Below are 23,547 nucleotides of genomic sequence, written 5' to 3' on the forward strand. Positions count from 1 at the left end.
CGTGTGCACGTAGGGTTGGGAGGGTTGGGGGGGGGGGTGGAGAAGGAGTGATACAAAAACAGATGCAGAGATTGGTTGGGATCTTTATATGGGCCTACACAGATGTAGGATCTAAATTTGAGCCAGTTTGCTACAGCAGGACAATAATCATGTAGCAACAGGAAATATTAATTATTATGAGGATTATAATTAATGGACATTTTTGTAGGGGTTGATACATTTTTCATAAGGGAAAAATCAAGTCCGAAATGTCAATGTGAAAATTACTAACTTCAGAACCCTTTTAAAACTTCAAAATACACTACAAGTTTTCGGTACAGTTCTCCTGCAACAGGGTGATCAAATTAAGATCCTACATCTGTATGTGTGCTGATTCCACACTTAAGCAGCAAATTCTAGAAAGCTTGCTGCGATGAATCACCGAGCAGAAGAGCTGTTACATCAGAGGGTTTGCTCAGTCATTGGCAGCAAGGAAAGGATGGAATATAGATAAGATAGATGAATACTTGTACATAGATGGATCCTATAGGTCCAGCAGTCCTCACAAGGATAGTAAAACAAGGAAACATTTTGTCTGTCCCCACAAAGAAAAACGCTATTTTAAGCTTAGTGTTTAGGGTTAGGGTTACAATTAGGGTTAGTGTTACAATTAGGATTAGGCGTTAGGGTTAAGAGATAGGGTTAGGTTAGCGGTTAAGATTAGGGTTAGGGAAAATATGATTTTGAATGGGAATCAATTGTTTGGTCCCCACAAGGATTGTGTGTGTGTGTGTGTGTGTGTGTGTGTGTGTGTGTGTGTGTGTGTGTGTGTGTGTGTGTGTGTGTGTGTGTGTGCGTGCGTGCGTGCGTGCGTGCGTGCGTGCGCGTGCGTGCGTGCGTGCGTGCATGCACGCGTGCATGTGAGAGAGAGACAGAGAGAGATGCAGTGAATTGTCTTAGATTTCAGCACTACAGAGATATCCAACAGATGGACCTATACTGGAATGGGAAATAGAGAAAAAGAGATAAAAAATCCTCCGACATCTTTAAAATATAAACTACTAAGGCAGTGTACTGAACAAGTATTGGGCCTTTTCAGAGATAAAATAGACTTAGAGAGTAGTTCACAATAGGAAACAATGCTACCTATCCCTATAGATATGTCATGTATTGCATCGGGCTGAAAATCTACCATCAAACTTTTGACATAATATAGCACCACTGAATTGAGTTATGGAATCCAGTGCCAAGTGGAACCTCACCTTTGACCCTAGCCAGTCAGGGTCAGTCCTTTGTTACGCTGTTCAGGCACCTAATGTCCATTTGCTACCTCTATATAGGAGCACACTGAGACATGATCAATCAGAGAGGTTGGCAGACGACATGATGACCAGCTGCCATACTGGACATTTCAGGGAAAAGAACATTACATTATTTTGTTGGCAATATGACCCCTAAATAACAGTGCTGACAGGTAACGGGATGGACATAGTGATAGAAAACGGGATGGACATGTTGATAGATGTTATGAGTGCTCTTCACTTACTATCTCGCCACAGTTTCACTCATACATATATTGATGACTGGGATACAGCCTGGGATGCAGTATTTTTACTTTATATCCTTAGTATAGTAGTGTTGGTACTGGCGGTATTAGTAGTGGTAGTAGTAGTGGTATGTTTGGTTGTTGTTATTATGGTAATACTGCATGGTTTAGTCCCTAATTGAAGCACTTGAACTTAGTGTCTCAGGTAAGATGTAGACAATGCTGGAGGGGAAGAGTGTGTGTTCAATCAGCGAGTATTACTGTAATAGGCTGTAATGTCATCAGCTGAGTTCCGACACAGACAAATAGGGATTTACACATGCTAGACTCTGCAGTATGTTCATTAGCTCCCTTAGGCACATACCTCTATCACTAGTGTTGTTGTTGTATTGTGAAATATAAAAATGAATAATTTATTGATATTCTGTTATATCATATTGGTATGCATTGTGACCTTTCTCTCTCTCTTTGCAGGTACGTACCAGGGCCAGTGGCTGGGGGGGATGCGACAGGGATACGGCCTGCGGCAGAGTGTGCCGTACGGCATGGCAGCCGTCATCCGCTCTCCGCTGCGTACCTCCATAAACTCCTTGCGCTCGGAGCACAGTAACGGGATGGCTCTGCTCCCGGACCGGGCCGGCGTGGCGTGCGTAGGTGGGATGGGCTCCGCTGGCAGTCCGGCCGTGTCGCGGGGGGGCTTTGTGCTCACGGCACACAGTGAGGCAGAGCTTCTGAAGGGCAAGAAGAAGGGTCTGTTCCGAGGTCGCTCCATCCTCAGCGGACTCAAACTGAGGAAGTCCGAGTCCAGGAGCTCTCTGGCCAGCCAGCGCTCCAAGCAGAGCTCGTTCCGCAGCGAGGCGGGCATGAGCACGGTCAGCTCAGTCAACTCCACCATCAGCCTGGGAGAAGGCGAGGCCGAACTGGCCGCTGCCGAGGACGATGTGGACGCCACGGCAACAGAGACCTACTGCGGTGAGTGGAAGAACGACAAGCGCACGGGCTTTGGCGTGAGCCGGCGCTCGGATGGCCTGCACTATGAGGGGGAGTGGGTGGGAAACAAGCGGCACGGGTACGGCTGCACTACCTTCCCTGATGGGACCAAGGAGGAGGGCAAGTACAAGCAGAATGTCCTGGTGAGCGGCAAGAGAAAGAACCTGATCCCCCTCAGAGCCAGTAAGATCAGAGAGAAGGTGGACCGGGCTGTGGACGCGGCCGAGAAGGCTGCAGACATCGCCAAGCAGAAGGCTGAGATCGCCATGTCCAGGTAAGCCCCAGCAACAGGCCCATGTGGCCTTCCTTGTAGGCCTTACTAGGAGTAGGAGTAGGGCCTTATTATAAACTGGGTGGTGCAAGCCCTGAATACTCATTGGCTGACAGCTGTGGTATATCAGATTGTATACCATGGGTATGACAAAACATTTATTTTTACTTCTCTAATTACGTTGGTAACCAGTTTATAGTACCTCCAAATAGCAATTACTAGGGTTTAGTTTGCAGTGGCAAACTGTGACTGTTGGACATATGCCTTCAGTGGCGAAAAATTATCTTCCAACACGTTGTACCAAACTCAAAAATTGTACCAAACTCAAAAACCAAACTCAATATATTTGTGACTCGCTCATGATCAGTAGTGTTAGTGTGGGCTATCAGCAGATACAAAATAAAAAAGATATGCCATATACCAACTTTTGTTTCAGTGGGCATTGCGTATACTCACTTTTAATTGCCATTGATGTGTATCAAAGTAGTGTAGTGGAGGTATACTATACACCTTATCAATTGTGTAGTACAATAGAGAAATCATGCACAAAGTGGCCTACGACATCGCAAAGCACAAATATATTGACATGCGTGCAACATAGCTTAGTTTCACCAGAATATCATCTCAAGAGCAAGCAGCTCTCAACTGGTTGTTTGCCTGCAACCTGTACTCAGGGGTAGACGTAACATAGCAAAATTAAAACTAAGACACTGAAAATAGTATTTTTTTTAAATCTATAATAATTCGTATTTTTTTAAACCTTTATTTAACTAGGCAAGTCAGTTAAGAACATATTCTTATTTACAATGACGGCCTACCCCGGCCAAACCCAGACGATGCCGGGCCAATTGTGCGCCGCCCTTTGGGACTCCCAATCACGGCCGGATGTGATACAGCCTGGATTCGAACCAGGGACTATAGTGACACCTCTTGCACTGAGCTGCAGTGCCTTAGACCGCTGCACCACTCAGGAGTATGATCTGTTACGTTTGGTATGGTATATAATATGTATTCATTTGTGAATGTCCCTATTTCATATGATATGTTACGAATTACAATTTATATGATTTGTTACGAATTACAATTCATATGATATGTTATGAATTGCAATTCATACAATATGTTCGGAATTTGCAATACATATGAATGTTACAAATTCTAATTTGTTGGGGCTAATATTAGCTAGATGGCTAGGTGGCTAACATTAGCTAGGCTAGGGGTTAAGGTTAAGGGTTAAGGTTTTGGTTAAGGTTAGGGTTAAGGTTAGCTAACATGTAATTAGTTGCAAAGTAGCTAAAAAGTTGTAAGTAGTTGCAAAGATGCTAATTAGCTAAAATGCTAAAGTTGTCCGTGATGAGTTTCGAACACGCAACCTTTGGGACATTCACGTGATTGCGTGATATCATGAAGATTTGTATCGGGAGGCAAACTCTGCTATCAAATGTAGCCTGCACTGTAGGCCTACATTGTACAGTAGCATACAGAAACACCATTAGCCAAAAACATAGAGCCACTAGAAAGACAGCAGTCACACACAGCATGATGTTAAAGGATAAGAAGCTCATTCACTCAGACATAATAAGCCAGAAGGTCCCAATCATAAGAATACAAATACACAACCATTAGGCTAAGCATTTCTCAATCAAATTGTATAACTATTACTTTTCATCACGTTCACCACACAAAGTAACCAGTGATCAATCTAAAGTTTAAATGCAACAATGTTTCACACACATACTGTAAATTATTTTCAAAGAGACAGCTAACAACAGCAAGCGAGCTGCAATAAAAAAAAACACTGTTCCATTCACCAGACAATGATCATTTGAAATATAACTTCTTGTTGAAAGTTCATCTTGAAAAGGGCGAAGCCAGAGTAACAATTTAGCAACAACATCCTCTTCGATAACACATGCTGCAGCTGCTACACACTTTTAACTAGCTTACAACAAAAGCTAGCTAGTTAAACCGTGGGAAAACTACTGCTCGCTATTGTGCAGTGTCCTGTCCTCCTTCAAGAAGCTGGAAGTTTCCATACGATTTTGTAAGAACCGTCCCACCCAAGTCAAAATGTGATTGGTTGATTCCACTGTCACTCCTAAATTATGCCCTAATACAGTTGAATGGCAGATGCCTTTTATCTAGCTTCTGAGGGCCTAGCCAATGGCTGACATAGCTAGCTAGATTTCTCTCCCCGGAGACCAACAAAGAAAAATCCTGATTGGATCTTTTTTTTGCTTCAGTGTTAACCCTTTCCTTTCCTAAACAACCTGAAGAGTTTCAGTCAGAATATCATTGAGAAGGATAATATAATCAGAATACCATTGAAATATTATTGAAAAGATTAAATAGAAATTCAAACAAAGTGTATATTTTAAAACAACAACAATTATTTTATAAATTCTTAGGTCTTCTCTGAAGGTGTAGAAGGCCCTCACGGTTCCCCACTGTTAGTTTGTGTATCCACTTCTGGACTGAGGAACTGAAAGAATGTATGGCAACATTGAGCTACATCACATTGTATTTATTTTAACAAACTGTCCCCAGTGACTATTCATTTAGTTATACACTAGGGTTGGATTACATAGCTGGTTGCTCTTGGATATCACACATGCATGTGGAACTCTGCATGGCCCACTATACTGAGTTCCTCTTCCTGACCAAGCCAGACTGGGGTCTGAATGAGGCTGGTATGGATTGTTTAAACACGTTGCCCGGAACCTTGATGGGTCTATATTGATGGGTGAGCAGTAGAGACAATCAATGATGTGGGTATACACGGTCATGGTGTCATGGCTATGAACTATTACATCATTATTTGAAAGCATGTATACATTTGTTCGTATGTGTGTGTGTGTGTGTGTGTGTGTGTGTGTGTGTGTGTGTGTGTGTGTGTGTGTGTGTGTGTGTGTGTGTGTGAGACGTGTGTGTGAGACGTGTGTGTGCGTGCGTGCATGCACATGTGTATGTGTATACGTGCATGTGTGCATGTATTTTTGTAGTTGACAGAGAGAGATAAAGAGAAAGCGCAATTAGGCCATGAGCTATGACAACAAAATATCTGTGTGATCTGCCTGTTTCTTGACTTAGTTCTGCGCTCCTGTGTTGGGCCATTGAAGCCTCCTGGAGGTAGGTGGGAGAAAGGCATGACGGGAGATATAGAAAGAAAGAGAGAGAGTATCAGAGATACAGAGAGATAGAGAGCAACAGAGAGAAAGAGAGAGAGCAGAGGGAGGGAGTGATATCTGCATTGGCGGACAGCCGGAGAGTGACAAGGGAGGCTGAACTGGAGGCTGGCCCACACACACTCACACACACACACACAAACACACACACACACACACACAATTTGCACATAAATATATGTGCATGCAAATAAATGTTCAAACACCCACGCTTACAACCTTCACACCCAGCACACTCTTCCAAGATCTCCAAAGTCTTAACTATGCATATCGATTAATTATTATATCATAGGATGCAACCCCAAAGGCTATTACTCTAAAAACTAGGGACTTAAGTCTTGTTTTACATAGCTATGTTACGTTTTGTGGGCATCTGTACACTTCCATGTGTGTGTCCGTGTCTGTGTTTCTACACATACATACAGTATATGCAAGGGTATGCATTTGCTATATTTGGTTCTAAAACTCAAATCCCATTTAAGCTCATCAAACTCTTCCAGGCACACTGGCTACAGCTAAGTACCTACACAGGGCGGCCGGTAGCCTGGCGGTTAAGAGCACTGGGTCAGTTACCGGAAGGTAACTTAACCCTAATCGCTCCTGTAAGTTGCTCTGGATAAGAGCATCTGCACATTTGTCTTTTTTTAAGTATAATAATAGGGCACACTGGCTACAGCTAACTACCTACAGCTAACTACCTACACAGGGACACTGGCTACAGCTAACTACCTACACAGGACACACTGGCTACAGCTAACTACCTACACAGGGCACACTGGCTACAGCTAACTACCTACACAGGACACACTGGCTACAGCTAACTACCTACACAGGGCACACTGGCTACAGCTAACTACCTACACAGGACACAGTGGCTACAGCTAACTACCTACACAGGACACACTGGCTACAGCTAACTACCTACACAGTGCACACTGGCTACAGCTAACTACCTACACAGGGCACACTGGCTACAGCTAACTACCTACACAGGACACACTGGCTACAGCTAACTACCTACACAGGGCACACTGGCTACAGCTAACTACCTACACAGAGCACACTTGCTACAGCTAACTACCTACACAGGGACACTGGCTACAGCTAACTACCTACACAGGGCACACTGGCTACAGCTAACTACCTACACAGGGACACTGGCTACAGCTAACTACCTACACAGGGCACACTGGCTACAGCTAACTACCTACACAGGGACACAGGCTACAGCTAACTACCTACACAGGGAGACTGGCTACAGCTAACTACCTATACAGGGACACTGGCTACAGCTAACTACCTACACAGGGACACTCACACCTCGATGCAGCAGGATAATAGATTTATCTCAACCCATGTCAGCTGATTCAGTGTGGCACTGCTGTAGCACAGAGAGAGGAGAGGATGAGAGCAGGGAATATGGGGGTATCATTTTGTATATAGGAACAATAGCAGCCACTGCTTGACTTTACAGCTGTGCTAAAATACAGTAAGGAGAATGTGGGTAACATACCTCTGTCTGTGAGGACAGGGAAGCACATTTTGAGGAACACGGTGTGAGAAGAGATTGACCTCAACCATTCTATGCTAAACATTTTAATTGCCTCTAGAGCAGTTCTCTGGTGCATACAGTACTCAGGCTAACCCAGATATTATGAGAGGAAAGGTATTTTCCTTGTAGAACTCCAAGACAAAGGTTACTCTTAGAGGTAAGATACCAAGAAATAATGCATAGTCACAGAATAATATAGGTAAACAACAACAAACACTCACACAGAGAGAGAGAGAGAGATAGAGACATACTCACAAACAGAGGCAGAAGGAGACCACTTTAGGACAGAAAGAGACCACAGTAGGACAGAAGGAGACCACAGTAGGACAGAAAGAGACCACAGTAGGACAGAAAGAGACCACAGTAGGACAGAAAGAGACCACAGTAGGACAGAAGGAGACCACAGTAGGACAGAAAGAGACCACAGTAGGACAGAAGGAGACCACAGTAGGACAGAAAGAGACCACAGTAGGACAGAAAGAGACCACAGTAGGACAGAAAGAGACCACAGTAGGACAGAAGGAGACCACAGTAGGACAGAAAGAGACCACAGTAGGACAGAAGGAGACCACAGTAGGATTGAAGGAGACCACAGTAGGACAGAAAGAAACCACAGTAGAACAGAAAGAGACCACACTAGGACAGAAGGAGACCACAGTAGGACAGAAAGAGACCACAGTAGGACAGAAGGAGACCACATTAGGACAAAGGAGACCACAGTAGGACAGAAGGAGACCACAGTAGGACAGAAGGAGACCACAGTAGGACAGAAAGAGACCACAGTAAATCAAATCAAATTTTATTTGACATATACACATGGCTAGCAGATGTTAATGCGAGTGTAGCGAAATGCTTGTGCTTCTAGTTCCGACAATGCAGTAATATCCAACGAGTAATCTAACATAACAATTTCACAACAATTACCTTATATATATATAAAGGAATGAATAAGAATATGTACATAAAAAATATATGAATGAGTGATGGTATAGAATGGCATAGGCAAGATGCAGTAGATGATATAGAGTACAGCATATACATATGAGATGAGTAATGTAGGGTATGTAAACATAAAAAAGTGGCATTGTTTAAAGTGGCTAGTGATACATTCCATCAAGATGGCAAGATGCAGTAGATGGTATAGAGTACAGTATATACATATGAGATGAGTAATGTAGGGTATGTAAACATTACATGAAGTGGCATTGTTTAAAGCGGCTAGTGATATATTTATTACATACATTTTTCCATTATTAAAGTGGCTGGAGTTGAGTCTGTATGTAGGCAGCAGCCACTCAATGTTAGTGATGGCTGTTTAACAGTCTGATGGCCTTGAGATAGAAGCTGTTTTTCAGTCTCTCGGTCCCCGCTTTGATGCACCTGTACTGACCTCGCCTTCTGGATGATAGCGGGGTGAACAGGCAGTGGCTCGGGTGATTGTTGTCCTTGATGATCTTTATGGCCTTCCTATGACATCGGGTGGTGTAGGTGTCCTGGAGGGCAGATAGTTTGCTCCCGGTGATGCGTTGTGCAGACCTCACTACCCTCTGGAGAGCCTTACGGTTGTGGGCGGAGCAGTTGCCGTACCAGGCGGTGATACAGCACGACAGGATGCTCTCGATTGTGCATCTGTAAAAGTTTGTGAGTGTTTTTGGTGACAAGACAAATTTCTTCAGCCTCCTGAGGTTGAAGAGGCGCTGCTGCGCCTTCTTCACCACGCTGTCTGTGTGGTTGAACCATTTCAGTTGGTCCGTGATGTGTACGCCGAGGAACTTAAAACTTTCTACCCTTTCCACTACTGTCCCGTCAATGTGGATAGGGGGGTGCTCCCTCTGCTGTTTCCTGAAGTCCACGATCATCTCCTTTGTTTTGTTGACGTTGAGTGTGAGGTTATTTTCCTAACACCACACTCCGAGGGCCCTCACCTCCTCCCTGTAGGCCGTCTCGTCGTTGTTGGTCATCAAGCCTACCACTGTAGTGTCGTCTGCAAACTTGATGATTGAGTTGGAGGCGTGCATGGCCACGCAGTCGTGGGTGAACAGGGAGTACAGGAGAGGGCTGAGAACGCACCCTTGTGGGGACCCAGTGTTGAGGATTAGCGGGGTGGAGATGTTGTTACCTACCCTCACCACCTGGGGGCGGCCCGTCAGGAAGTCCAGGACCCGGTTGCACAGGGCGGGGTCGAGACCCAGGGTCTCGAGCTTAATGACGAGTTTGGAGGGTACTATGGTGTTAAATGCTGAGTTGTAGTCGATGAACAGCATTCTCACATGGGTATTCCTCTTGTCCAGATGGGTTAGGGCAGTGTGCAGTGTGATGGCGATTGCGTCGTCTGTGGACCTATTGGGGCGGTAAGCAAATTGGAGTGGGTCTAGGGTGTCAGGTAGGGTGGAGGTGATATGGTCCTTGACTAGTCTCTCACAGCATTTCATGATGACGGAAGTGAGTGCTATGGGGTGGTAGTCATTTAGCTCAGTTACCTTAGCTTTCTTGGGAACAGGAACAATGGTGGCCCTCTTGAAGCATGTGGGAACAGCAGACTGGGATAAGGATTGATTGAATATGTCCGTAAACACACCAGCCAGCTGGTCTGCGCATGCTCTGAGGACGCGGCTGGGGATGCTGTCTGGGCCTGCAGCCTTGCGAGGGTTGACACGTTTAAATGTTTTGCTCATACCGGCTGCAGTGAAGGAGAGCCCACAGGTTTTGGTAGCGGGCCGTGTCAGTGGCACTGTATTGTCCTCAAAGCGAGCAAAGAAGTTGTTTAGTCTGTCTGGGAGAAAGACATCCTGGTCCGCGACGGGGCTGGTTTTCCTTTTATAGTCCGTGATTGACTGTAGACCCTGTCACATGCCTCTCGTTGTAACGGTCGTCGTCGTCTGATGAGGAAGAATCAGACCAAAGCACAGCGTCGTAAGTGTTCATGATTTTATTAAACTGAACACTAGAACAAAATAACGAAGTGAATAAACGAAACCGAAACAGTCCTGTCAGGTGCAGAACACTAAACAGAAAACAACTACCCACAAAACACAGGTGGGAAAAGGCTACCTAAGTATGGTTCCCAATCAGAGACAACGATAGTCAGCTGTCCCTGATTGAGAACCATACCCGGCCAAAACAAAGAAATACAAAACATAGAAAAAAGAACATAGAATGCCCACCCCAAATCACACCCTGACCAAACCAAAATAGAGACATAAAAAGCTCTCTAAGGTCAGAGCGTGACACTCGTGTCTGAGCCTATGAATTGCGACTCTACTTTGTCTCTATACTGAGGCTTAGCTTGTTTGATTGCCTTGCGGAGGGAATAGCTACACTGTTTGTATTCGGTCATGTTTCCGGTCACCTTGCCCTGATTAAAAGCAGTGGTTCGCGCTTTCAGTTTTGCACGAATGCTGCCATCAATCCACAGTTTCTGGTTTGGGAATGTTTTAATAGACGCTGTTGGTACGACATCGCCGATGCACTTGCTAATAAACCCGCTCACCGAATCAGCGTATTCATCAATGTTGTTGTTCGCCGCAATGCGGAACATATCCCAGTCCACGTGATCGAAGCAATCTTGAAGCATTGAATCCGATTGGTCGGACCAGTAGGACAGAAGGAGACCACAGTAGGACAGAAAGAGACCACAGTAGGACAGAAGGAGACCACAGTAGGACAGAAGGAGACCACAGTAGGACAGAAGGAGACCACAGTAGGACAGAAAGAGACCACAGTAGGACAGAAAGAGACTACAGTAGGACAGAAAGAGACCACAGTAGGACAGATAGAGACTACAGTAGGACATAAAGAGACCACAGTAGGACAGAAAGAGACCACAGTAGGACAGAAAGAGACTACAGTAGGACAGAAGGAGACCACAGTAGGACAGAAAGAGACCACAGTAGGACAGAAGGAGACCACAGTAGAACAGAAGGAGACCACAGTAGGACAGAAAGAGACCACAGTAGGACAGAAAGAGACCACAGTAGGACAGAAGGAGACCACAGTAGGACAGAAAGAGACCACAGTAGGACAGATAGAGACTACAGTAGGACAGAAAGAGACCACAGTAGGACAGAAGGAGACCACAGTAGGACAGAAGGAGACCACAGTAGGACAGAAAGAGACCACAGTAGGACAGAAAGAGACCACAGTAGGACAGAAAGAGACTACAGTAGGATTGAAGGAGACCACAGTAGGACAGAAAGAGACCACAGTAGGACAGAAAGAGACCACACTAGGACAGAAGGAGACCACAGTAGGACAGAAAGAGACCATAGTAGGACAGAAGGAGACCACATTAGGACAAAGGAGACCACAGTAGGACAGAAAGAGACCACAGTAGGACAGAAAGAGACCACAGTAGAACAGAAGAAGACCACAGTAGGACAGAAAGAGACCACAGTAGGACAGAAAGAGACCACAGTAGGACAGAAAGAGACTACAGTAGGACAGAAAGAGACCACAGTAGGACAGAAAGAGACCACAGTAGGACAGAAAGAGACCACAGTAGGACAGAAAGAGACCACAGTAGGACAGAAAGAGACTACAGTGGGACAGAAGGAGACCACAGTAGGACAGAAAGAGACCACAGTAGGACAGAAAGAGACCACAGTAGGACAGAAAGAGACTACAGTAGGACAGAAAGAGACTACAGTAGGACAGAAGGAGACCACAGTAGGACAGAAAGAGACCACAGTAGGACAGAAAGAGACCACAGTAGGACAGAAAGAGACTACAGTAGGACAGAAAGAGACCACAGTAGGACAGAAAGAGACCACAGTAGGACAGAAAGAGACCACAGTAGGACAGAAAGAGACTACAGTAGGACAGAAAGAGACCACTGTAGGACAGAAAGAGACCACAGTAGGACAGAAAGAGAAGTTCATGAGATGTTAATAGGGTAAATGCGTTTATCAGAGTCCCTGCGTCATGTCAGTCATGTTTAAAACAGAATCCTGTCCACACATGTGCTGCTGATGAGACATTGATACCGGAAACAAGCATGAATCGTCTCCGGCTCTGTTCAACTCCATCTTGATGCAACTTATTAAAAAGAGGCTCCTTATGTTTGTCATCCTGAGGATTAGTGAGACTCTCCTTGTGTCCCAAATGGTACCCTATTCCCCAGATGGCTCTGGTCATGCCTTAGTCATACCATTCTAGGTTACTTAAGATTGTATAAGCATGGCCCCTTTCCCATTAACATAAGATTAGCTAGCAGCTTCTCAAGACAAATATATTCAGTGTGAATGAATGTGTTAGATAGATAAAGGTGTGAGAGGAAGTTATCTCTCTAAATGTCTGTTAGAGCGGAGGTGGGGAGGAGGGCGTTTGTCTTTACTTGTGTGTTACAAGGTAAGTGCAGGTTGTGTGAGAAAACGTGTCTGTGTTTGCATGAGAAAGATGGTTCAAGAGGTCGAGACATTGTGCACTGTGAGTCAGAGAGCGGTGAAATAACTTCTGTTCATGTGTGCAGTGCACGTGCGCATGCATGAGAGTAAGAAGGTGTATTAGGAGGGATGAGGGGTGCAGGCAAAAAGTCCTGTGTGTGTCTGATGTCATGGAATGATTAGTGTCTCTGTGAAATCAGAAGTGGTGTTCTTACTGCTGTGGCTTGGTGTGATATAAATAGACAGAGAATCAAATCCATATCTGTCTTACACGCCAGCACATGTGCTAGCGTGTGTGTGTGTCTGTGTCTGTCTGTGTGTCTGTGTGTGTGTGTGAGTGTGAGTGTGAGTGTGAGTGTGAGTGTGAGTGTGTGAGTGAGTGAGTGAGTGAGTGAGTGAGTGAGTGAGTGAGTGAGTGAGTGAGTGAGTGAGTGAGTGAGTGAGTGAGTGAGTGCGTGCGTGAGTGAGTGAGTGAGTGAGTGAGTGAGTGAGTGAGTGAGTGAGTGAGTGAGTGAGTGAGTGAGTGAGTGAGTGAGTGAGTGAGTGAGTGAGTGAGTGAGTGAGTGAGTGAGTGAGTGAGTGAGATAGAGGGTGGGGTGATCACTGCATTCTTTCTAAATGATGAAGCTGTAAAATAACTCATGCAGTGCTCTGGGGCACAGTAACACTGAATGGAAGATTCCTATCCCCCCTCTCTCTCACTATGTTTCTCACTCCCTTGCTCCTGCAGTTGCTAGGACAACGGTCCAGGAGAGGGCTGGTCCCCGGTAGAGCAGGATGAGGAGCTCTATCCCCCTCTCAGCTCACCTCAGCTAACCCCCTCACCACACCCCTCTCTAACACCCACTAATGTGTCCCTATCAAACACACCAGGCCAGCCATCACTGTCCACATACAGCTATCTAAAATTAACAAACAGAGACTTTTACAGTCTATTACTCACACACTACTTTCTGGACACGGACGGACGCGCGCATGCACGCACGCCCGCCCGCCCGCCCGCACACACACACACACACACACACACACACACACACACACACACACACACACACACACACACACACACACACACACACACACACACACACACACACACACACACACACACACACACACACACACACACACACACACACACACACAGAGACACAGACACACACACACACAGTGCTGTGAGCTCTAGTGCCAGGGTGAAGAGAGACAGAAGTAAAAAGAAACAGAGTCAAAAAAAATCAATAACCATCGACATGCAATACTGCACCAAGACAGTTCCTGCACAAACAAAGAGGAGAGAGGGAAATAGGAAAGAGACAAAATAGAGGGTTTAGAGAGAGAGACTAGAAAGAACGGTAAAGGCAAAACGATTGGGAAAGACCCATATGTTCTCCTCTGGACGTGGCTTTATGTCATGCGAGCTAAAACGTAATTATCCATTTGAAGAGAATGTAAGTGCACATTATCATCAGGCCTCTATTATTTTATGAGACCATAGTAGTGTGACACAGAAACAGATGTCAGTATGGGGCTATCTGTCACAAACCAGAGGGGTATACTACGAAGGAAGCTACAGATGTAGGATCTTAATTTGAGTCAGTTTGCTACAGCAGGAAAATAATCCTGCAGCCACAGAAAATGTGAATTATTACGTGGATTATAATTTATATTTTCAATTCAGCAGGCTATAGTGTGAAATAGGCTTTTAGAAGTGAGGTATTTATTTTATTACTTATCGTTAAGGTCGTCGTTGGTGTGCTTATCAATGCACAAGTACCTTTTTCCCGCTCCTGTCAACAAAATAATTGTATTGTCATACAAAGGTTTTACTGTGTGAAGTTTCAAGTGCATTCTGTCATTACTAAATGTGTAATGTGATAGGTATTTCAACATTACTATTTTTTAACACACAAAAAAAACATTTAATTAAAAAAATATTTAATCAGTCATCTTCCTCAAAAGAAGTGGATGATGACGCAATCTTTGCGAGAGGGAGATAATCTGATTTCATTGGTCCTCAACTCGCGGCTCAGATACTCAGACACCTGCACCAGAGCAGGTTAGTTCTGAAGGATTCATTGCCATAGAAATGTACCTGGCTAAAAGGTGAGACACTTTCGTGGTACCGGTTATCCCGAGTTGAATCCCGAGTTGAACTTTAGGTAACTCCTAAAACTTGATTCGTAGTATCGTGTTCTGGGTTCAAATACTATTTAGGTTTTTTCAGTTACTTTCAAAGACAAGTAGTTGAATATTGGAATTTATTAGAAAATACACTTGGAAAGTATTTGAAAATACTGAAATACATTGACTCAAATACACTCCCATGCATTTAACCCAGGCATTTTAAAATAGTATTTGAAATAAGTATTTGAAAATACGTTAAAATAGTAGGCTATTTATAGGAAATTATTTGAAAATACTCCAGCATTGGAATTGGGCAGCCCTGACTTAGAGGGTCTGACCTCACAGGAGAAATGGGAATTGGCTGTCTATTATATTATACATTCCAATGCACGTACAGTACACTCACAAAGTCAGTCATGCAACTTGCTCCCTGCAGTTGCATTCTTTAATTAATTATTATTTACTCACCACCAGGACAGCCCATGCACGAGGGAAGGCGGAGGCGGCCATGGGAGCAGCCCAGAAGGCCCAGGAAGAGTGTCGCCTCGCCAGGGTCACCGCCAAAGAGTTCTCCCCCTCCTTCCAGCACCGCAAAAACGGTGAGTGTGCCACCATCCCCATAGCAACCATCAATACACCAGAAGCACCAATTTTGTCACACACAGTCTTTTTATAACCACAAATGTCAATATACTAATGCCCTCTATTTGGCACTCACAGTGTGTCATTTTATTTTATCAACTTGAAATGCTGAGAGAAAATACATACTGCATCATATATGAATAAACATACAGTATATCTCCTGAACATGTAACTAATGACAAGAGAGAGGAGAGAATGGCCAAGTCAATCAGGTGTCAGTGGCAGGCATGTGGGTGCTCTACTGTATGTGCTTGGGCCCCATGGGACCGGTTACCCACAGTGCAGTGCAAATCATGAGTGATGGAGGCAGCAACAGGAAGCTGGAGGGAGGTCAACATTGAACTTTCCAACAAGCCCACGCAAGGCAGGCTGACTGACACACACACACACACACACAGTCTTAAACACACACACACTTCCTGACATATACTGTCCCTTGCTTGTTTGTTTGTTCCACGTACCTGACAATACCTTGATGGCTGTTTTTAATGTCATGACATTATAAAGACTCACAGTTACAGATTCCCTAGGAGGCTGAGTTTATACTCAGAGCAACGACAACAGCATTTGTCTTAACTGAAACGGGTCATTTCACCAAGCTCTTATGCGCAAACAAAACCCTTTGCATACAATATCTGTGCACTTGCACATTATAAATTAGCCCTTTGAGCATTGTTGAGGCTCAGAATGAGAGTGATAGTGTTGTGCTGTGCCTTGTCGTGCTGTGCTGTGCTGTGCTGTGCTGTGCTGTGCTGTGCTGTGCTGTGCTGTGCTGCCTGTTGAGCAGAGTAAAGATTGTGTGAGTGCTGTGACTGGCTGGGTGCAGATGTCTGGGAGACAGCGAGGTAAGGTAGGCAATGCAGAGAGAGAAAGGAGTGTCTGGCGTAACTGAGTAGAATGCTTAACCAGCTTAACTCTCTCTCTGGTGCTGCTGACTGAAAAACCTTGAAAAGAGGCAGAGTCTAGTCTACAGACAGGACAGGAGTGGTCAGGAATAGTCTGTCTGTCTGTCTAAGAGGTATTCTATTCTATTGTGTTGTGTGCATGATTGCATAATAGAATGGGCACATCAACTACACGCATCTCAGGAAAGGAAATTAGGTCATTTAAGGTCAATATATGGGGTTATGGTTCCTTCATATGCACGTCCCTTTGATTTCCTTTACATAATACTGACATCATCTGGTTGACGTTAGCAGTACAGCCGTTCATGTCATTCATGGGGTAAATTGGCCACATGACAGAGGTTGGACTTCATGAATATAAAACAAAGAGAACTCTAAATCATTCACTTTGAAATGGAACCATCCCAACGTAATAACTCTAAATCATTCACTTTGAAATGGGGCCATCTCAACGTAATAACTCTAAATCATTCACTTTGAAATGGGGCCATCCCAACATAATAACTCTAAATCATTCACTTTGAAAAGGGATTATCCCAAAGTAATAACTCTAAATCATTCACTTTGAAAAGGGATTATCCCAAAGTAATAACTCTAAATCATTCACTTTGAAAAGGGATTATCCCAAAGTAATAACTCTAAATCATTCACTTTGAAATGGGACTATCCCAACGTAATAACTCTAAATCATTCACTTTGAAATGGGACTATCCCAAGGTAATACCTCTAAATCATTCACTTTGAAATGGGACTATCCCAACGTAATACCTCTAAATCATTCACTTTGAAAAGGGACCATCCCAACGTAATACCTCTAAATCATTCACTTTGAAAAAGGACTATCCCAATATAATAACTCTAAATCATTCACTTTGAAATGGGACTATCCCAACGTTGTGTGTCATGCTGTCCTGACTCTCTGTCTCTCTGTTGTGTCTCTGTCTGTGTCTCTCTCTCTCTGTCTGTGTCTCTCTCTCGTGTCTCTGTCTGTGTCTCTCTCTCTGTGTCTCTGTCTCTGTCTGTGTCTCTCTCTCTGTGTCTCTGTCTCTGTCTGTGTCTCTCTCTCTGTCTCTCTCTCTGTGTCTCTGTGCTGTTGGTCAGGAGTAGAGGTCCAAAGGGCAAAGCATCAGAACTCCAGTGAGAACGACATTGAGGTGGTCTCCAGTGGCACAGGGCCAGACAGTCCTGAACTCTACATGAAGGGCACTACGCCCCCAAACTTGACCCCTGACCTTAGCCCTGAGGCCAGCCATCCCTCCTCACCCCCCTGCAGCCCTGCAACCACCAAGCCACACTGCACCAAGAACGCTCGCTTCCTGCGGCAGAGTGCTGTGGACGATGCTGGGGGTGGTGGCGGTGGGGGAGGGGGCAGTAGTGGGCAGGAGATCCAGGTGCTGATGGAGGGGCGCGGAGGGGGGGAGTACCTTAGGGCCAACAGCTGGAGTGAGGACAAGGACAAGCGCTCTTATAAAGGGGGCAGCTGGGGCAGAAGTCGCTCTACCACCTCCTCTATCCAAGAGGAGGCCAGGGGCAGCGGGCGCACCAACGGCCACGGCCACAAGCACGCCTCCTCCAATCACAAGTCTCGAGAGCATGGTTCGTCCAATCACAAGGCCTCCAGGGACCGGTGGTCGGACTGCCCGTCAGCATCGTGGAGGTCCCAGCGGACGCACAGCGGTGACACACGGCTGCTGGAGCAGGATGAGGAGAAGCTGAGCAACTACGAGATGGAGATGAGGCCGCTGCAGCCGATGGACTCCAACTCCCAGAAGCCCTATGGGCTGGGAGAGGAGGGCCATGGTCACGGGGGCGAAGCCCACTCCCACACGCTGCAGAAACAGCGGCCTAGTAAGAGCCGGGAGGCCAGGGAGGGCCGAGACATGGAGGCGGCACGGCCTTCAGGGGCGCGGGAGGGTAAGGAGGGTAAAGAGGGCAAAGAGGGCAAGGAGGGACCGGCCCCAGACTCAATGCAAAAGATGGACAGTCTGCGCAAGGAGGACAAGCTGGAGGCTCGGCCTCTGCGCAGGGATCTCACCCTCTCCCCCCCACAGAAATCCTCACCCATTGCACTAGAACACAACGATGACAAGACACTGACCCAGCTCAAAGCAAACTCGGTAAGGAGTCCTCCTCTCAACCACACATTCATAGTCACATTTAGTCATGTCATTTGTTTATTGTGTGCACACATGCAGAGAAATACACATGCATGAGTAATCACTTCCATGCACATGTCAATTGCACTTACACAGCTCTCAGATACAACTTTACTGTATACAGACAAAATAACAGAATTAACTCTTATGTGTAAGGTAGCAAGTGGGAGCATCCCAGGCCCTGGTGTAGTCTCCTGATAGGCAGGTGCTCTACACAACACAGCCACCTTGGTTGGGCTTCTAACCTCCCACAGTCCCCTCCACCGCACCACAGCCTCAGCTAGCTATCTCCCACTGTACTCCCAGCACCTTAGTAACAGCAGATTGGCAAAGTAGCTCCTTCCACAAAGCAGCCCCGCATTGGCTGCCCCACGCTCTGTTGCTAGGGAACAGGTTATGCCTTGCTTCAGCGGTAGCCAATAAGTGGGCGTGTGATGGTGACTGGAGGAGGGAGGGGGGGGGGGATGTTTGCAACCGCAGTGAGGCAAGTAATGCAGCGAACTTGTGTAAGACAGGTTCACATGAAACACAGACGTAGATTCTGCAAGTGATCACATTGTAAAACACTCTTGGACAAAGATCCCACTATGATATATTTTAACAGCCTGGGCAAACATACATCCCATCCATGAGGGTACTCCAACACATGGAGCTAATGTCCACGTATCTCACAAACAAATGGGATCAGTGACCTGAGCCATCTACACAACATGTTTGGCATGGAGAGTGCACCACGTAAAAGACATGATGAATTATGCACAATACATCCTTAGGGTTAATCATTCAGTAACATGGTGTGGAGTAAACATAGCTGCTGTAGGCTACCAATGATTGTGTGAATTACAGTGTAAAGATGTATCTGTATTCTAAATATTTTAGATATCATACTATGGACTCAATTGCTTTGATAATTACATAGGTCATTTGTTATGCTCTCTACCTTGTACAATAGATCCAGTCCTGCACATTTTCCATGACAGTGTTACGGTACACAAGCCCATCAGTTAGATTTCACTAATAGTCTGCTGTTTAGACATGCTGGCTCTCAATGACACAGAGACTCACTTGAAATTATTGTATCTCTCAAATTAACCCTAATTATACAGAGTAAAGACCAAAATCAAAGAAAGTACACATTAGCTGTGTATTTGCTTGTGTGTTAAGGCAGAGCTGTGTGTGTGTGTGCTTACGTTAATGAAAGTCTGAATGAACATGTTCTATTCTCTCCCTCCCTCCTCCACAGAGCTCCAGCTCAATTCTGGTCGTCATGGTGATTTTGCTCAACATTGGAGTCGCAATTTTGTTTATCCACTTTTTTATTTAAAAATGTATTACCTATTGATTCCTTTTATTATTATACATTATTATGAGTATTATCATGACTATCAGTATCCAGCCCTTGACCATTTGACACTTCTGTAAAGAATACAGTAAGAGGATAAACAATATGGGGATACAGATGGTTCCCAATGCCCAGATTTTAGATAAGCAGTTATCTGCAAAACATTTTGGATTTAATTATTTCTCTTCCTGAAATTACCTGTTTTTCTTCTTAAATCATAGTTTAAAAACGTATAATTAAAATGATTCATTTGCTCACGTATGACATGTTAATATATATAATTTTTTATTCCTTAATTGCCTTTTCTCTCTGTTGATGTTGCTGATGTTCTTTTGATTGAGTTTGTTTGGGGTGGTAGACTCAGATGAGTGGTGGCACTGCTTGTATGATGGTGTTGTGGGTCAAATGAGGCAGAAAATAATGTATCTACTCCGGTTGTGACTGTGTCCACCTGACCTGGGTTCAAATACTATTTAATAATATTTTGAAATACTGTATCTGTGCTTGATTGAGCTTACCTGTTGCAATGGAAACAATAGAAAAGTCCCAAAAGTGCAAAACCATGCCTACCTGAGAGTCGAGGCAGGCTAAAGCAAATGCTGAAAGTATTTGAAAGATTTCAAGTAGTATTTGAACACAGGTGTTGTCCACCCAGTAATACAAGGTTCAAAGGGATGGGAAACGGCCCCCTGTCTCCTGTCCTACCCAGTGCCCTCCGAACCCTCCCCATCCTCTCCCCCTGCACATATCACCCTTCTGGCACGTTGTTCCCCTTCACGATTATAAGTTCAGCCTCTCACCACCCATCCTTCCCTTTCCCGGTAGTCCACTCATGACATCACACCATATCCTGTTACCCTCTTTTCCTTGTTTCATGTAACTCTCCTTTCATTTTATACCCCACCGTGCTCCCCAAATCCTAACAACCAACCATTTTCACCAAGACTTCATTTTGTATCCTTCTTTCATGAAAATATGACTAAATAAAAATAGGGCTTCGAAAAAACTTTTGCAACTACATAATCTGGTCAGCAACAGGACATGTTTACAATCTGAAAAACCAGGATGACCAATACAAAATTGCCTCTAACAACTATAACACCATACCTATCTATGTTAGTAAACCATTTGTAAATTTAGCAACTTGGGTTACCAAGATTGAAAAATGCGCAAGGACTCTTTATCAACTCTAATCCGTCTGCAACCAGAGTAGGAATAGTTCTGTCTGAAAGGACTTCATCCAGGTCACTATTGTAAAAGATTCTCTCTATAGTCTACAACAAAAGTCTGTAATGTAAAAGATTCTCTCTATAGTCTACAACAAAAGTCTGTAATGTAAAAGATTCTCTCTATAGTATACAAAAGTCTCTAATGTAAAAGATTCTCTCTATAGTCTACAACAATTCCATGTACACAACAGGTACAATACTCATGCACGTCTGTCCAGTGGAGTGATAATACGCTAGATTTGTATAAAATATTGACATTCCAACCAACTTTATCAGTATCTCTCTGGCCTTTAATGTACAGGTTGAACTTCATAGGAGGACTATAGGGCATGACATTCTGTCAGTTGTCATCTAATGGCCCCTACAGAGAGTCTCTGTCTCTCTCTCTCTCTCTCTCTGTCTCTGTCTCTGTCTCTGTCTCTGTCTCTGTCTCTGTCTCTGTCTCTGTCTCTGTCTCTGTCTCTCTCTCTCTCTCTCTCTCTCTCTCTCTCTCTCTCTCTCTCTCTCTCTCTCTCTCTCTCTCTCTCTCTCTCTCTCTCTCTCTCTCTCTCTCTCTCTCTCTGTATATATATATATATATACAGTATAATGACTAAAGGTTTCTACCCAAACCTCACCACACACCTGGTCTGGAGCCACTGGCTGGCCGTACAATAAGAGACTGGTGTGCCCAAGTACAAGTTCAGAGACTGTTATGTTTCAAACTGCTGCTTTCAAAACAACGATTTCCCAAGACAGAAAAAATCATCAACATTTTTTGCTATTTGCAAGACGTCTGAAAAAACGCCAACTGCCTTGTTTTATAAAGTAAGAAAAAAAATATATTCTAAAATGCATGGTCACGTATGTTTTAGATTTGTATACATTTTTTTGAAAAAACAAAAAACAAAAAAATAAAACATTTTTAAAATGTCATCCCAATGAGGAAAGGTTGTCTTTTACGGGCTTTGCCAAGTTGCTCTTAGTTGTGAGCAAGCAGAACCTTTCCAGGTGTTGTCCAGTACTGTTCTGAGAAGCAGAATCTTCCATAGGATAGCCTCGGCTGGAGCTATAGTACGGTACAGTAAAGGAGTCAGACACAGTATACTGCATCCCACTGCTTCTCCATGACAAAGCTCACATCTTAGACGTAACTAAACAAGAGAGAAAAAAAACAAACAGACAAACTAAGAGAGAAATGTTTTGTTTATCTTTTATAGCTGGCTAACTAACTCAAAGACTCTGAGACATTTATAGCATGTCTGTAATGGGCTAGTACTCCCTCCTGATTGTCCTGGTCCTCCAGTCAGTAATCATTCACAATCTACAGTATGTGTGCTCTCTTCTCTTCCTCCCATACCTCTCCGTTTCTCTATCCAGCAAAGTCAAACAGAGCTGCCGATGTGAAGGAATGAAAGCTGGGGCCAAATATTTGGAGTTATATTTTTCAAGAACGTTTGCGCCAGTGGAGGCTGCTGAGGGGAGGACGGCTCATAATAATGGCTGTAACAGAGTAAATGGAATTGCATCAAAGACATGGAAACCATGGGTTTGATGTATTTTATACCATTCCACTATTTCCGCTCCAGCCATTACCACGAGCCCATCCTCCCCAATTAAGGCGCCACCAACCTCCTGTGGTTTGCTCCCCCAGTCTTGACTTACTGAGGTACTGTTGGAAACTGGACTGATACTGTAAGATGGTTAAGGCATATTATGAGAAATGGTTCACTGATTCAAAGAATAACTATGAATATTGGTCCAGCGGGTCTTGATGCTGAGAGGTGCAGAGGTGATCTACCTGGTACCCATCACCTTGAGAGCCCATCGCATGCCCAAGCATGCCCAGTTCTTTTTTTCTCTCCTCTTCTCTTTTATTTATTAACTTTTTGGGGGTCTGTTTGTTTTTGAGTTATGTGGAGAAAATAATGAAAGTGTTTGAAAGAAAACTCATTGTTTGTGGTTATTGAATCCTTGTCTTCTCCCTCTTTCTTCAAGTCTTATTTTGCTCAGATCTTCTCCAACTTTGATATTGTATTATTCACTCAATTCTTTCCATATACAGAAACAGTACTGACGATATCAGCAATAAAATGCATTTTGTGTGTGTGTGGGGCCATGTGTGTGTGTGTGTTTTCCAGAGTGTGTGTTTGCGCATGCGCAATGCGTGTGTATGCGGGTATACACAGCATATTGTTAAACTGTTAAGGTATACAACATGTTAGATACCAAAGTATAGTAGATAAACTGCACCATTGGAGGGGGT

At 44.4% G+C, this 23,547-nt stretch overlaps 1 protein-coding gene across 2 annotated transcripts in view; it reads left to right on the forward strand.

The window, feature by feature from the left end:
• The window catches only part of LOC139539766 (junctophilin-3-like), a 42,191-nt gene extending 18,962 nt beyond the window's left edge, over positions 1-23,229 (forward strand). The window contains exons 2-5 of one of the 2 annotated variants that reach the window (XM_071343041.1): positions 2,000-2,789; positions 15,503-15,627; positions 17,677-18,692; positions 19,975-23,229. In XM_071343041.1, coding sequence (XP_071199142.1) covers positions 2,000-2,789; positions 15,503-15,627; positions 17,677-18,692; positions 19,975-20,055 — 2,012 coding nt within the window. In that variant the 3' untranslated portion in view covers positions 20,056-23,229. The remainder of the gene's footprint in view (positions 1-1,999; positions 2,790-15,502; positions 15,628-17,676; positions 18,693-19,974) is intronic. The other variant, XM_071343042.1, reaches the window with a different exon arrangement.
• Positions 23,230-23,547: the final 318 nt, after the last annotated feature.

The sequence above is a fragment of the Salvelinus alpinus genome, chromosome 15, assembly GCF_045679555.1.
Source record: "Salvelinus alpinus chromosome 15, SLU_Salpinus.1, whole genome shotgun sequence".
NCBI classification, from domain to species: Eukaryota; Metazoa; Chordata; class Actinopteri; order Salmoniformes; family Salmonidae; genus Salvelinus; species Salvelinus alpinus.